We start from the raw sequence: 13,857 nt of genomic DNA on the forward strand, positions 1-13,857 counted from the left end.
GAAAAAATGAAATTCAGAAGTCGAAAATATTTTTTAAAAACAAACTTAATTTTTTTTTTGGGGGTGGGGTGCTGGTAGGGCGGGGGGGGGGGGGTCGAGGGTAAGGGTGAAAAGATGAAATTTTGAAGTCGAAAATATTTTTTAAAAACAAACTTAATTTTTTTTTGGGGAGTGGGGGGGGGGGTTGGTAGGGGGTGGGTGGGGGCTGGGTAAGGGGGTCGAGAGTAAGGGTGAAAAAATGAAATAATATTTTTTAAAAATAAACTTAAATTTTTTTCTTTTTGAAGGGAGTGGGGGGCTGATAGGGGGCTGGGGGGGCGAGGGTAGGAGGTGGGGGTGTAAAAAAATAAAAAATTGAAATTAGAAATATCTTTTAAAAATAACTTTTAATATTTTTTTGGGAGGGGTGGTGGTAGGGGGTGGGGTAGGGGTGAGGGTGGGGTAAAAATATTGAATCTAAAAATAAACTTTAAATTTTTTTTTTCTTAGGGGTGGTTGGGCGGGGGGAGGGGGAGGGGGCTGGTTTGAGAGTAGGGATCAAATAAATTGATTTTTTCAACAATTTTTTTTTAATTGAAAGTTGGAAGAGAGTTTTGGAAAATGTTTTCCTTAAGTTTTGAAGGGAAGTCATTTTCCTTAAATTTGAGAAAAATTAGTTGATTTGAAAAATACTTTCCAAAACATTTAACCCAATCAAACATGAGAAAATTGGAAAACCTTCCTACCAAACACACCCTAAAATGGACTTAAATTCATAACAAATTAACTTGAATACGTAATACTTGACAATAAAATTATACAGTCAATTTAAATTTTTTAATTTTAGAAATATTATAAAATACTTTTACATATTATTAATATCTAAATAAAAATAACAAAAGGAGTATTATGACATCTTCAACCTTACACTCTATTTTACTTTTGAAATATAAAGTTTTCTATTTTTTTCAAACAACCAATTCCAATCCAATTTTCTATTTTACTATTTAAAAAAGAATATTTTTTTCTCTTCAATATAATATTATTATTTCTATTTATATTTCATTTTCTTTTCATAATATAAATTCGTTCTTTCTTTTTTCAAACTAATCACCCTATATAATTTTCATGTAATATAATTTTTTTTTTCAAATTCTTTATTTAATATAAAATTATATTTATTTAAAATTTTAAAAAAACAACTACGAATAAGTGAAAAAATAAATCAACAAGCATGACCATAATCACAAGTACAATAATTCTCTGGATCATACACTAATTTTTTTTACGAATATTGTTAAATATGAAAACGACCTGGCGGATTACTAAATTATTGTTGTGATTTTTAAAATTATTATGTTATGTATTATATTGTTATTTTGTATTTAAATTATTATGTTATGTATTGTAGTTTTAAATTAAAATTTTCATCTTATCATTTAAATTTTGTGCATTCTTTACAGTGAAAATTAATAATAATATCAAATTTCAGTTAAAGTGACGAAAATTGATTTTTTTTTTTGAAATATTGTTAATTCGGGATGAAAGTAACATATATTAAATAATATATTTTTTAAAAATGTTGTATTACATTTAAAAAAAATTACAAATATTAGAAATTTAATTAATAGTCTTATATGAAATATAATATGTTAATTACAAAATAATATAAATAATATTAAAATAATGAAAAAATGAAATAGAGAGGCGAATATAATTTTTCAAATTTGGAGAAATACTATTCACCTCTCTATAAATAGAGAATAGAGAGTTTTTTAGAGTGTGATTGGCGACCCAATTCTCTCATTTACTCTCCAAATATAGAGAATAGAGAGTAAAATAGAGTGGGGGTTGGAGATGGTCTTATAAAACACATTAGACTCTAAATTAAGTATATGAAATTTGTTTAGAATGTTTACTTGACTTACTAAAAGTAAGCACTTCTTATATGACTTGTTTTCATCGTCATTATCGTCACGCTCTTGTTCAACACCTTTGAAGCAACCGACCTACTACCATTGAATTTTGTGAGTAGTCCTCTAACACTTCAAATTAACTTCTTCTTTTTTTATTTTTTTTCCAACTTTTTTATTGTCTATAAATCATTTACTCCAACTTCCAATGGGGTTGATTTAAATCTTTAGTATGAATCTAACCATTTATATTCGCAGAAATCTCTATTGCTCGAATTTTTAAAAAATATGTCATACCGGTGTCAAAGCAGTTTTTAATCAATGAATACATGTGGTGATGTGGACCCCCAAAAATATACATTTGAAAGATCCAATATGCATTTGTCAACATTTTTAGAAAGTTCAAACAATGTGGCTAAAAACCATTGAATGATAACACATTTGCCTTTCAATTCTTGAGTTAAATCCTATTAACAAAGTAATCTGCACTTGCTGATATAAAACATGTACTATACAAAATAATACAGGTACTGCTTAGCTAGCCATGTCAAAACGCACAGGTTGAACCTATTTCTGGATGCACTCAAACAGAACAAGGGTCTGCTATGCACAATATAATATGTTGGAATTCAATGTATAGTAGGGTCCAACATGTTTCTGCCAACGTCGCTAAACAAACCTGCTAAACCTTTCAAAACTTGAAAACACTGATTGCCGCACTTTTCATTTTGGATTTCTCAGTAGATTTCGACCTGGATGCGGTGATTCAATCAGTTATGGTAGAATAGAACACGAATAACCTGACATCTGTGTTGTGAATTCCGACAGCTCCATGGTGGTGAGATGTTTGTCCAGAGTGTTCAGATCGATCACATGAGAGATCTTCACTGTAACAAGGGATTAACATTATATTTCTCCAACTCTGCCTGACTTTGCTGGTAATTTGGATCATCTTTACACTTTGGTGAGGGCATGTCAAGCAGTAAATTCACTTTTTGGTATATATCGTCTTGACGATTTGTATGTTGGAATGTTTTCTTTCTCTCAAGAATGCTTCTGGTACCTTTTAGCATCTCGTGAACCTGCATATGACATGCATCAAATTAGTGAAAATTACATATATATATATTCTCCTTTCTTGTGCCATGGTATGTTAATGTTATAGAATAAGGAACCAAGTTGTCTTGGAATTAGCTTAACATTCCAAGCACAGTTGGACAAAGCTCTAGTTACTATGATTCATACTGGTTATGTGCCCCCTAAGATTTTAGATAACGTGCCTGGCTCATTTGAGGCCGATCTGTTGAAGCTTGCTGTATGCATAAAGAGGCCACCATAACCATCCGATTCATCTGTTCTGAGTCATAGGCATCCCCAAGTGATGGATCAACTAACCCACTGTGATTCTTACTAAGCAGCATTGGTTTGGCCTGCAACATGGGGTTATCATAGTAAGTTTTAGTATGATCCATTGCCAGAAGAAGTGGCAATTTTAATATACTACATCTTCCTCCTAACCACTAAAGGACATACAATTGAGATAATTGCATACCCACATCACAACACTATTACGAGATTCATCCAAAGCTGGACGTCCAGAAATGAGTTCTAACAACAAAACGCCAAAGGCGTAGACGTCTGTTTTTTCATCCACAACACCATGCATGAAGAATTCAGGAGGGAGGTATCTGTCATGGAATTTAGAAAGATATATCATTATGGGAGATCATTACAGTACATAAGTTTTTTCCGGTTGAGATTATGATCCACAGACCCAAATGTTCCTTCAAACTGAGATACAGTGAGGTGAGTCCATTGGTCAGGAAGCCATTTTGCAAGTCCAAAATCAGATATCTGCAGAAAACTAAAAGTTGAACATCAAAATGCCGCAAAGTAGATTTTGTTTTAATAGAAGTCCATGGACTGTGGATCTACTGACGGGAAGAGTACAGCTTAATTAGCGAAAAAATAAAACAGAAACAAATAACACTGTATTTTATCAGTAATGCACTAAATTGTTCTTGAGCTATGTCAGTTTGAAGAAAACTTCATGTTTGGGACAAGTAAAAAAAAAAGGTTCCATCAAGAGATTAGGTATTGAACGAGAGGAATTTTTACAAATGACATTCAATTATTACTGAAAGGTGTTCAAATGCCTGACAACAAAGCGACTCTGAAACATAATACAATACCTTTTAACTTCACAAGTACTTGTTCAAAGAGATACCTGAGCTTCAAAATCTTCCGTCAGCAAAATATTAGCTGTCTTGATATCTCTATGGATGATTCTCCTCCGGCAACCCTCATGGAGATATCCAAGGCCAGCAGCAGTGCCAAGAGAGATATTATACCTATAACACCAAGACAACTTACCCTTTTCACCTGAAAAGAGTAATGCATAATAGAGAAAACTATTTAACGGTTAAGAATCTACAGAAGAAATAAATTCAAAAGAAGCTAATGATGAACAGACCATTAAGCAGATTTGCTAAGCTCCCATGTGGAGACAGAGGAAGGACAAGGTGCATCCCTCCTTCAACTCCATATCCAATAACACCAGAAATGTTGGGATGGTTGACATGTACCAGAATTCCGAGCTCAGATAAGTAGTCTGCTGCCATCTCCTCTTGAGTTCCCCTGATCAGCCTTTTAATTGCCACCAGTTGGCCATCTTTAAGATGTCCCTTATATACTTCAGATGAACCTCCCTCACCGATCAGGTTTTCTTTGAGAATGACATAAACAATAATGAGCACCACAATATGCTATTTAATATGGTAATTTGCTAAATAAAAGTACTAACTAAACATTTGGGAGATACAAATAAGCTCATCATGCACAAGCAGTTGAAAGTTGGAAAAATTGAGTTGTTCTGAAGTTCAAAGTGATATTTTCTTTCAAGTTGGCAGCCTTAGATGCAGATATTTGGATAAAAATTAAATCGTCTAAAGACGAAATAGCAGAGATACAAAGAAACTCATACCATGGCTAAAGTTGCCGGTAGCTTTCTGAAGATCAGAAAGTGGGAAATTCTTCCAGTGCGCTTGAAAACAGTGACGTAAATCAGTATCTAGATTAGGAGAAGACGCCATTGGAATGCTCTGTTCTGTACTCTTACTTTTCCATTTCGGTAGCATCTTAATAGAAGGCAGCGAAGGTATGCTAGGATGGAAAGTATGCAAATGCATGACTGAACTTATCTTTAGTCTTTTAATGAATCCTTTCCACTGGGATTGAAATTTTCCATCTGAATCTGAAGTGTTGCTGGACTTTGAAGTTGTAGACTCTGCATCATCTTCGGAAGCATCTCTGATAGACTCCTCAGCTACGTCATCTCGTGATTGAACCTTGTCCAGAGGTTCTTCAGTTGAATCCTTTTCTATTTTTCCTTCACCCACAGTGAGACACCGCAATTCTAGCATAACATGATGACATGTTACATATTACAAAGATAAACATGTACACAAACTAATCAACAGATCAAGATGAGTAGTATGATCTAAAAAAACATCCAAGGTGAAGAAATATAGTTTTACCTTCAGCGGAGATAGAAATGGAAGCACAAAAAAGTAGCTTATTTTGCCCCACCTTCGAGAGCCCCTTTTCCGTGATTCCATTGGAGGGATTCTCACTGTAACACAGTTAGAACTATCAGTTATTTCGACAAGTCATTTACTCAAACACATATATTGTAGTAGGGCAATTGTTGAAACATCAAGCTAATGGTTTCTTTGTCCATTTTCATTCAAATCTCAGGCCAGTACTCAACTCATCCTCTCAGCTTCTATTCTCTTACATCTATATGCTTTAGAATTCGATCTATCTGTAGCCCCCTTAGCACTACTCAAAGATCAATCCGAAGTTGTAAATACAGCAGTCCCATAAAATAAAATACATTTGTTGTTCACGCATATACAACAAAAAAACATTTCTAATGAAAATTAATAAGTTTTTATTCATATTATCCACCATGCGTGTGCATATTTCATTGCATCATAATGACACAAATGTATACATCTTGCATTAGAAACAAAATTAATTACGTTGGCAACCTATCTGTTATGGTACTGTGAAGATATGACACCTGGGCCTAACTCAACCTCAAAAGCTAGCTCATGAGTGGAGGTTTGTCCAAGTTCATATAAGGAAACCAAATTCCCATCCCATCCCTCTATCGATGTGGGACTTCTTAACACTCCCCCGCATGCCCAAACCTCAACTCGAGCGTGAACACTTCTAAATGGGGGACCAACAACGGTGAACAACAAATTGGAATGAACCTGACCCTGATACCATGTAAAGATATGGCACCTGAGCTTAACTCAACCTCAAAAGCTAGTTCATGAGGGGAGGTTTGTCCAAGTCCATATAAGGAGACCAAATTCCCATCTCTCTACCGATGTGGGACTTCTTAACACAATATACAAAAATAACCTACAACATTTCCTCATCAAAAATCATACCAAGGGAAACTAAAATCGATCAGAATAGAAGATACCATGGGGCAGCACATGGTTCACGAGTAGTTTTCATGGGAAAACGACGATGAATTAACCAAACAAAAATTGAACCCCGAGTGGCCTGAGCAGGGGAGAAGGGATGGGAACCTCTTCCAGAGAAACCAAAAATGAATGAGAGAGAAAGTATTGAAGGAGATGAGAGGGAAATAGTGGTTGTCATGCTGTCTACCTGAATCTTGCCTCCTCTCTATGAGCAAAATTCGGAGTTTTCTCCATATTTACGTGCATGATTTCTTTTTGTCCCCTAACCTACGTGCATGAAAATAACAACTACTCTATTAAATTTAGGAAAAAACTCGGATTTTTTTCCTTAACTACATCGTTAGTGCTATCACCTCACAATTTATTACAATATGTTAAATTTCAAACTCAATAATTTCATTGAGACGCCGACGTGGTAGATATTATCAACAAAAACAAAAATTATAGATTTAATCGACAAGAGCCTCAAGGAATGGAACACACGTCACCTTCAATGAGAAATTTGAGCTCCACAAACAACCCACCCTCTCTTTTCTCTTTCCATTACAACCATGAAAGATATTTGTCTAAACACAAATTGCAACCAACTATTTTAGTTTATTAATTTATGAATATTATCAATTAATTATACATGACAAATTATGTATCATGCACTAATAGAATCACTTGAAGTACCATTTCATACGAGGTACAACAAAAAATAATCTTATTGAGTATTATATTTCATCAAGCCTTTGTCTTGTTGATATTAGTATTATATTTCTGGTGAAAGTATTATCCTTTCGAAAACTGAACTTTGTAATATGAAATAAGTTATAAATATTTTGTAGCTATAAATCATTTATTTGAAAGTAAAATGAAATATAAAATCGAGTCAATTTTTTTGGGACTAAAAAAATAAATCATATAAATTGTGATTAAAAAAAGTAGATACTTTTAAAATGAAAAAAATGTCATATTCTTGTACTCTTAGAAAAGAGTTATATTTATCATTCGTCATATTTATCCTTATCATCTAATTTTGAGTACATATTTGCCTTTGGGATGTTAACTCTCATGTCTCCACCCTTATTATCTTGTGCATATATTTGTTCAATTTTGTGTATCTATTTGTGCATATTCAAAATTGAAAAATATAAATATAAAATGATATCAAATTAAATGACATATTTATGTATGATTCTTTTTAGAGAGTTTCATTTACTTATAAAAAATACTTAAAAAATAAATTAGGAATTTATTTTTAAAACTTTTTTTTAAAAAGAGAAAAAAAGCATACACCATTCTCCCCATAAAACAACCCCTTTACCCTCGCCCCCACATCTTCTCTATCCTTTTTCTCTCTCCTCTTTGTATTTAAGCTTCTGTCCTCTAAACAATTTTTTTCAAATTCAAAACCGAGCAACCAAAAGAAGATAACTGTTTTTCCCTTTTCCTTGACAATTGAGAGAGATAAATAACAATACACAAAAAACAATTTCCCTCCTTCCCTTACAACAAGGAACAGGTAAAATCAGAAATTATTCAACCTTCTTTTTTTTCAATCCTGTTAACCCATTTTCAACAACTCTGTTGACTTTGTTTGTTCTCCTTCATGCTTTGAACGATTTGATTTTTATTATTACCAAAAAAAATTATGGCAACAGAGATTTTGCGGCCACAGGATATATTAACTCAACGGTTCAGAGTTTCACCGTCGGCGTGTTATCGTCGGAGAAACAACTTTGGTAACGGAAATGACTATTTTAACCCTAGGTCTTCTTATGGGAACCGGAAACAGGTGGTCAGAACGGAAAGGGAAAGATCTGAGAAGAAGAAGGTGAAAAACCAACCTGAGCCGTTGATGAGGAGGAGATCTGCGAGTTCCGAGGATTTGAGACCGACTCACAACGCCGGTAAGTTTAACGGTGGTGTAGTGATGGGACAGGTGACGATTTTGAGGAGAGGCGAGTCTTTGGATTCTCTGAACTCAATGTATGGAACCAGACCGGGTAAACCCGAAATGGTGCACGAGCAGATCCGTGTCGGGTTATCGTCGGCCGACGTCTACGCCGGTTCAGCTTTTTCAAATTCGCCGTCGCCTAGAGCTCTTCCTTTGCCTTCCTTTTTCAACAAAAAGCAAGAAGATTTCAAGTCTGATGACTTTGCCAGTAGAGATTTGAGGCGCTTGCTCCGGCTGGAACACTAGGAGGATCCGGTTATGACGTTCCCTGAAAATGATCCGACCCGAATCGAGGAAATATCGATAAAAGTTATCGAATTTTCGGGATCTTAATTTCTCCATGATTTTTTTTAGACATGTGGAGAAGATGAAAAGGTCTGAAATTTGAGAAAATTTAGAAAAAGAATTATATATTTTTAATTTTTCTTAAATTTTTTGTAAGATATGAATTTATTTTTATTGATCAATATTGGGAGGGTTTTGTTGTAATATGGGAATGGAATATTGTAATATATATATAGTACTATATGATAAAATATTGGGAATGGGAATAATTATGGGAGAATTAGTAAAGTGGTTGGAGGGGAAGAAGATGAGTATATAAGAATGTTGTGCTGCTCTGTTAATGGTGTTAGAGATGACTGAAGATGATGTTGAAAGAGGAACATTTCAGTTTCTTCTTGTAAAATGTAAGATAATACTTATAAATACTACTAATATTCAGTGATCAACAGCTTACTACTTGTTATGGTTTTATTTAAATTATTCGTCTATCGACGTAAATCTAAACTTCAAATATTTTCAAATTCTCAAAAGTGGCGTAGTCCAATTTTTGAGTTTTCAAAGTAAAATGACATCCTTCATGATTTGGGTAAGCACAATTGGATAGCTCCCTTAGATCCATTAGAAACACTATGTGGAGGTGAGAATGGCATGGGAGCCCCCATAGGCTTCATCACCCTTGGGGATGTGGGACTAGAGGTCAACCCACGTCATAAAGGGTCATAGACATAAATTTCGGCATAAATAGAAGTAATTACTCATTGATTTGGACAATTTTTTTCTCATGAATTAATTTTTGAGATTGAGCTAGTCCCATATGCTATATCTGTTGTCCCATCAAAGTCAAGACCATTTCAATTCATATTCACCACCAATATTCTTTATCCATACATTAGCTTTTGGGCTGGATTGAGTTAGACTCAAGATCCATATTTATATGGTATTAAAGTTAGATTCATCCCACCATTTTTACATGATTTAATGATGTTGGATTCCATTTATGATTTATTGATGTTAGGCTCCATTTAAATGTTTAGTCCTAAGCATAAAGTGAGGTGTTAAGTCACACATTGGTGGAATGAGGAAAATATGGATTTCTTATATGAAATTAAACAATTCTCCTTCATAAGCTAACTTTTGAGGTTGAGTTACATCCGACTTCCATTTCTTTATAGTTAGTTCAACTAGTTCTATGAAGAGAGGGTGAAATAGGAGTGAGGTGGGGGGGGGGGGGGGAGGGGGGGTTGAGAGCGGACGAAAGGTTTAATCTTTGGATCAACCACCCTTCATTCAAATTAGTTGGAGTCGGCTTATCGACTTTCGATATCCATTCTTTTTCCTATTTAGACATATTGTAAGGTTTTGTTATATATATATATAGTTAGCTTGTGCTTTTTAGAAACCAAATTAACATCTATAACGTTAGAACATACTAAAATGGTCTAACATACAGAGATCATTCTTAACCCTGTTGCATGTGCTATTTCTTGTTTCATGTTATTTTGGCTATATAACACACTGTTGGAAGAGGTTTCATGACTTGGTAAAAAGGAGAAAGAGAAATTCCTTCAACTCGATTTCGACATACTTATTCACATTCGATAGTTACCCAAAATAATATCATGAACTTATATACTTCACTGTTATGAAGTGAGGAATGTATATTAATTGATTATGATTAATTATAAAAATCTATTTGCGAACACATATCACACGTTTATTATTGATCTCTCTCTCACACACACGATACTCCTATTATAAAATAAAATACACACAGAAACGATATATAGATGAAAAGATAGATTAACACAGCCATTCACTCTTATTATTAAAAAAATGATTAATTTTTAGGAATCTCATAGTGTAAGCAACAAACTACGTCTTATCCCTATCCTTTTATAATTTACAAAAATCCCTTCAAATCTGTGTCATTTGGATACCTCATTCATCCGGATACATAACTTTTGATACATTAGACAATTTTTCTGTTGAGAACGTCAGTTCCCCAAATCACGCAAATCAAATTGATGTCAATCTCTCCCAAATCATAACAAATTCAAACAATTCAAATTTCGAATTTTCTTCTCAAATCTATCTCAAATCATAGCAAATTCAAAGAGTCAAAAATAGTAGCTGATACATGATGATTATATCTATTTTGTTGAGACATTTAGATATGAAAATAGACTAGAACTCATATGTACCAGGAAAAGATTAACAACAAAAAATCAAAAAAAATAAATCAACAAGTTAATCTATCAATTTTGTGTCATATACATAACTATGAATATGATACAAACTGATATTGTTATAAAACATTAGTGTTTATGTATCAATAATAATATTTGATAATGTCTACAGATACATAGCCTTCTAGTTGAATAACTCTGGGGGTATATGAATATGATACATACTAATTTGTGTTTCAATAAATTAAGGTTATGTATCAAAACTAATATTTAAACACGATACATTGTGCATGATAAAATTATAATGTATCATAATGTTGAAACGAAAACATTATACATTAATTTAAGAAACAAAAACAACTAGATACCTAAAAAATTTGAACCCATATATATCAGAAAAAGATGAACAACAAAAAATTGACCAACTGTCTGATTTGTTGAAAGAAAAAATAAATGATGAAGAAATTCTTTTACACTTTCTCCTTTGCTTTGTATCAACTCCTTTAGTTTTTTTTCACTTTATACAATGACATCACCCATGAATCTCGACCCAAAGCCTTTATTGGAGCCAACAACAACTCGACCTTTTTTTGGGTGTTTTTTCCACAGTCGATTTTGAAGTCGAAGATACATCCTTCTTCGACTAATTGGGTAATCTCAATACCAAAAGATGGAGTATCATCCATATGTATTAGGAAATTGTAGATGAAAATGCTAATTTTTTTTTATAAAAAAAAACGATAACTAATGAACCGAAAAGAAAAAAATGGACGAAGAAGAACTATCTTTTCAATAACTTGCAATTGATGAACTGGAAAGAGAAAAAAATTTGAAATTCAAAAATGAAGTGATGGAGGTAATTAGTGATACCAATGTATCCGAAAAAATGTAAGAAATTGAGGAAAATAATTTTTTTTGTAATTTTTTAAAATAGTAAAGAATAACAAAATATAGGGTAAAAAAGATGTATAGTTAAAAGTCAATCGGAATCCTGTACACGGTTACTGACTTACTGTACACGGTTACTGACTTACTTCCATCTAACCTCACGAATCACGATGTGTTGAAATTATAACCTCCTTAGTTCTATAAAGGAACACGTACTTACTACTTGTTCCTCACTATTTTGAAGTTAGCAGTAAATAATTTTGTATAATAACTCGTTCAAAACTTCGTATTATTTATAACACTTTCAAATAACACAACGATTACACAACTATGTAACCTAAGGAATTATAAACTCTGATTCCTAACTATCCAAGACAAAAAACCTCAGGTTTAAGTCTTCTATCGTTCTTCAAGTTCTTCAAACTTGTTAAACGAAACCTACTCACACCACTTGATTGTAATAAAAAACTCTTGATCACAATCTTATAACTTTTTCTCTCAACTCGCAGCACTCCCTAAGTAATATCAAAACTCTTGATCGTGTTTTGATTTTCTCTCAATGTAAGTGCGCAAGTTTCTCCAAAGAAACTATTGCCCTATTTATAGATTTGGACTTGAATCCAAAACCTATTTCAACTATAACTCCTACTTGTGCTCTGCTTCCTTTTCCTCTTGAAACTTAGAAGCTCATGCGTAGTATTCCTACTTCGTGTAGAACTCCTAACAAATTATAAAGCGCTACTTTATTTCCAAAACCTTCTCCCAGTCAGATTTGGATTAGCTTGGAACATGTTGATACGACCTGTTTTATGCAACTTTGACACTTTGACATTCTTCAAAATATCTAGACCTTTTTCATCTTACAAATTCCCCCTTTTGAACGATGGCAAATTATTCAATCCTTTGTATTAAATCTGTATTGCATTGAACATAATAACATGTACGTGTAACATGTGTATGTGTATGCAAGCCAAGCTTTCCCCCTTTTGACATCAGACAAAAACATGCAAAGCAGTAATAACCCAATAAACCATAACAAGGAAAACCACAAAACTTTAGTCATTAGTTACACAAAAGAAGAAAGAAGCAAAAGTCATCATCCACAATAGTTGGTAAAGCACATTACAACTTAAAATGGGACTCAAAACACATGAAACATCATAGGTTGGCAAAGTTACACAGAGGGCGGCACACAAGAAGATGAGGACAGAAAACCCTTAGCGAACATATCAACAAGATTCTTCAGATGAGCCGAGTTTGAAGTTCGCTCTGTCTCTAGTGCTGCTTGAGTCTTAGCCAATTCTTCCTTGAGTCTAGAGTTTTCTTCGACCAACCCAGCATGCTCAAGCCCATAACTAATATGCAGCTGATCCATAGCAGCTGAGTGAGAGACCTTAAGAGCATCAATTTCCACATTCTTTGTGGTCAACAATGCCTTCAAGCGTTGCATAAGAGCATTATCCCCTCTAGATGTAGCAGGTATAACAACATGATCTATTTCCCCCAACACATCTTTTGTAGTTTGTTCTTGACAATCTTTAACCGGAATGTGAAAATATTCAAACACTTATCCTAACCAAAATCCATACCCAAGCCCATGGTCTTTATCATCATACACACAGATCCTATGAATGTACGCTTCTGTGATCTAAGAAGATTGATCTTATGCACTATATAAAAAAAGAGCTTATGTAAAGGAAACATGACTCATTTCCACCCTAGTGTAAACCTCAAGCAGAAGATCATGCGCAAACCTACGCGATATCTCAAGAGCTGATAAAAGTCTTTTCAAGGGAGGCCATGTTCGCTTGACGACACCATCCTACATTTGGTACACCCAGTATTTTTGACAAAACCTCAGTTGTTAAGGTGAAAGATATCCCTCCTACCTTACTCGTAATAGAGAAAGCAGACCCAACCGTATTGATATAAAACTCCCTAGTTTCTTTCCTACCCATTTTACGCCTTCTATTACCCTTAAGAAACAGAGCACTCCAACCTTGTGCCTGTAACACTATAAGCTATTCCCCCATTTCATTTCCCCAAATTCCTGTAACAACCCTACCCCTAATCACAGTTCTTTTCTTAAATGCCAAGATTCTCGCCTTACGAGTTTCAACTTTAACTACAATATCACCATCAGAATCATCAGTATGACTAGA

General features: G+C 33.8%; 2 protein-coding genes across 2 annotated transcripts; one reads left to right on the top strand and one right to left on the bottom strand.

Moving 5' to 3' along the window:
- Positions 1-2,659: 2,659 nt before the first annotated feature.
- LOC125838205 (receptor-like cytosolic serine/threonine-protein kinase RBK2) lies at positions 2,660-6,671 on the bottom strand. The gene is made up of 9 exons (XM_049517282.1): positions 6,391-6,671; positions 5,429-5,523; positions 4,876-5,307; positions 4,366-4,617; positions 4,120-4,274; positions 3,667-3,746; positions 3,445-3,580; positions 3,173-3,322; positions 2,660-2,974 (listed from the first exon to the last, which is right to left on the bottom strand). Exons 1-9 carry the CDS (start codon positions 6,570-6,572, stop codon positions 2,777-2,779), a joined length of 1,680 nt encoding a protein of 559 aa, XP_049373239.1. The 5' UTR covers positions 6,573-6,671; the 3' UTR covers positions 2,660-2,776.
- A 1,112-nt stretch (positions 6,672-7,783) lies between these two features.
- LOC125838247 (uncharacterized) lies at positions 7,784-8,623 on the top strand. Its single transcript, XM_049517328.1, has one exon. It carries the CDS (start codon positions 8,031-8,033, stop codon positions 8,580-8,582), a length of 552 nt encoding a protein of 183 aa, XP_049373285.1. The 5' UTR covers positions 7,784-8,030; the 3' UTR covers positions 8,583-8,623.
- Positions 8,624-13,857: the final 5,234 nt, after the last annotated feature.

The sequence above is a fragment of the Solanum verrucosum genome, unplaced genomic scaffold (genome assembly GCF_900185275.1).
Source record: "Solanum verrucosum unplaced genomic scaffold, falcon-dt-bn FXZP01000079.1, whole genome shotgun sequence".
In the NCBI taxonomy this organism is placed as follows: domain Eukaryota; kingdom Viridiplantae; phylum Streptophyta; class Magnoliopsida; order Solanales; family Solanaceae; genus Solanum; species Solanum verrucosum.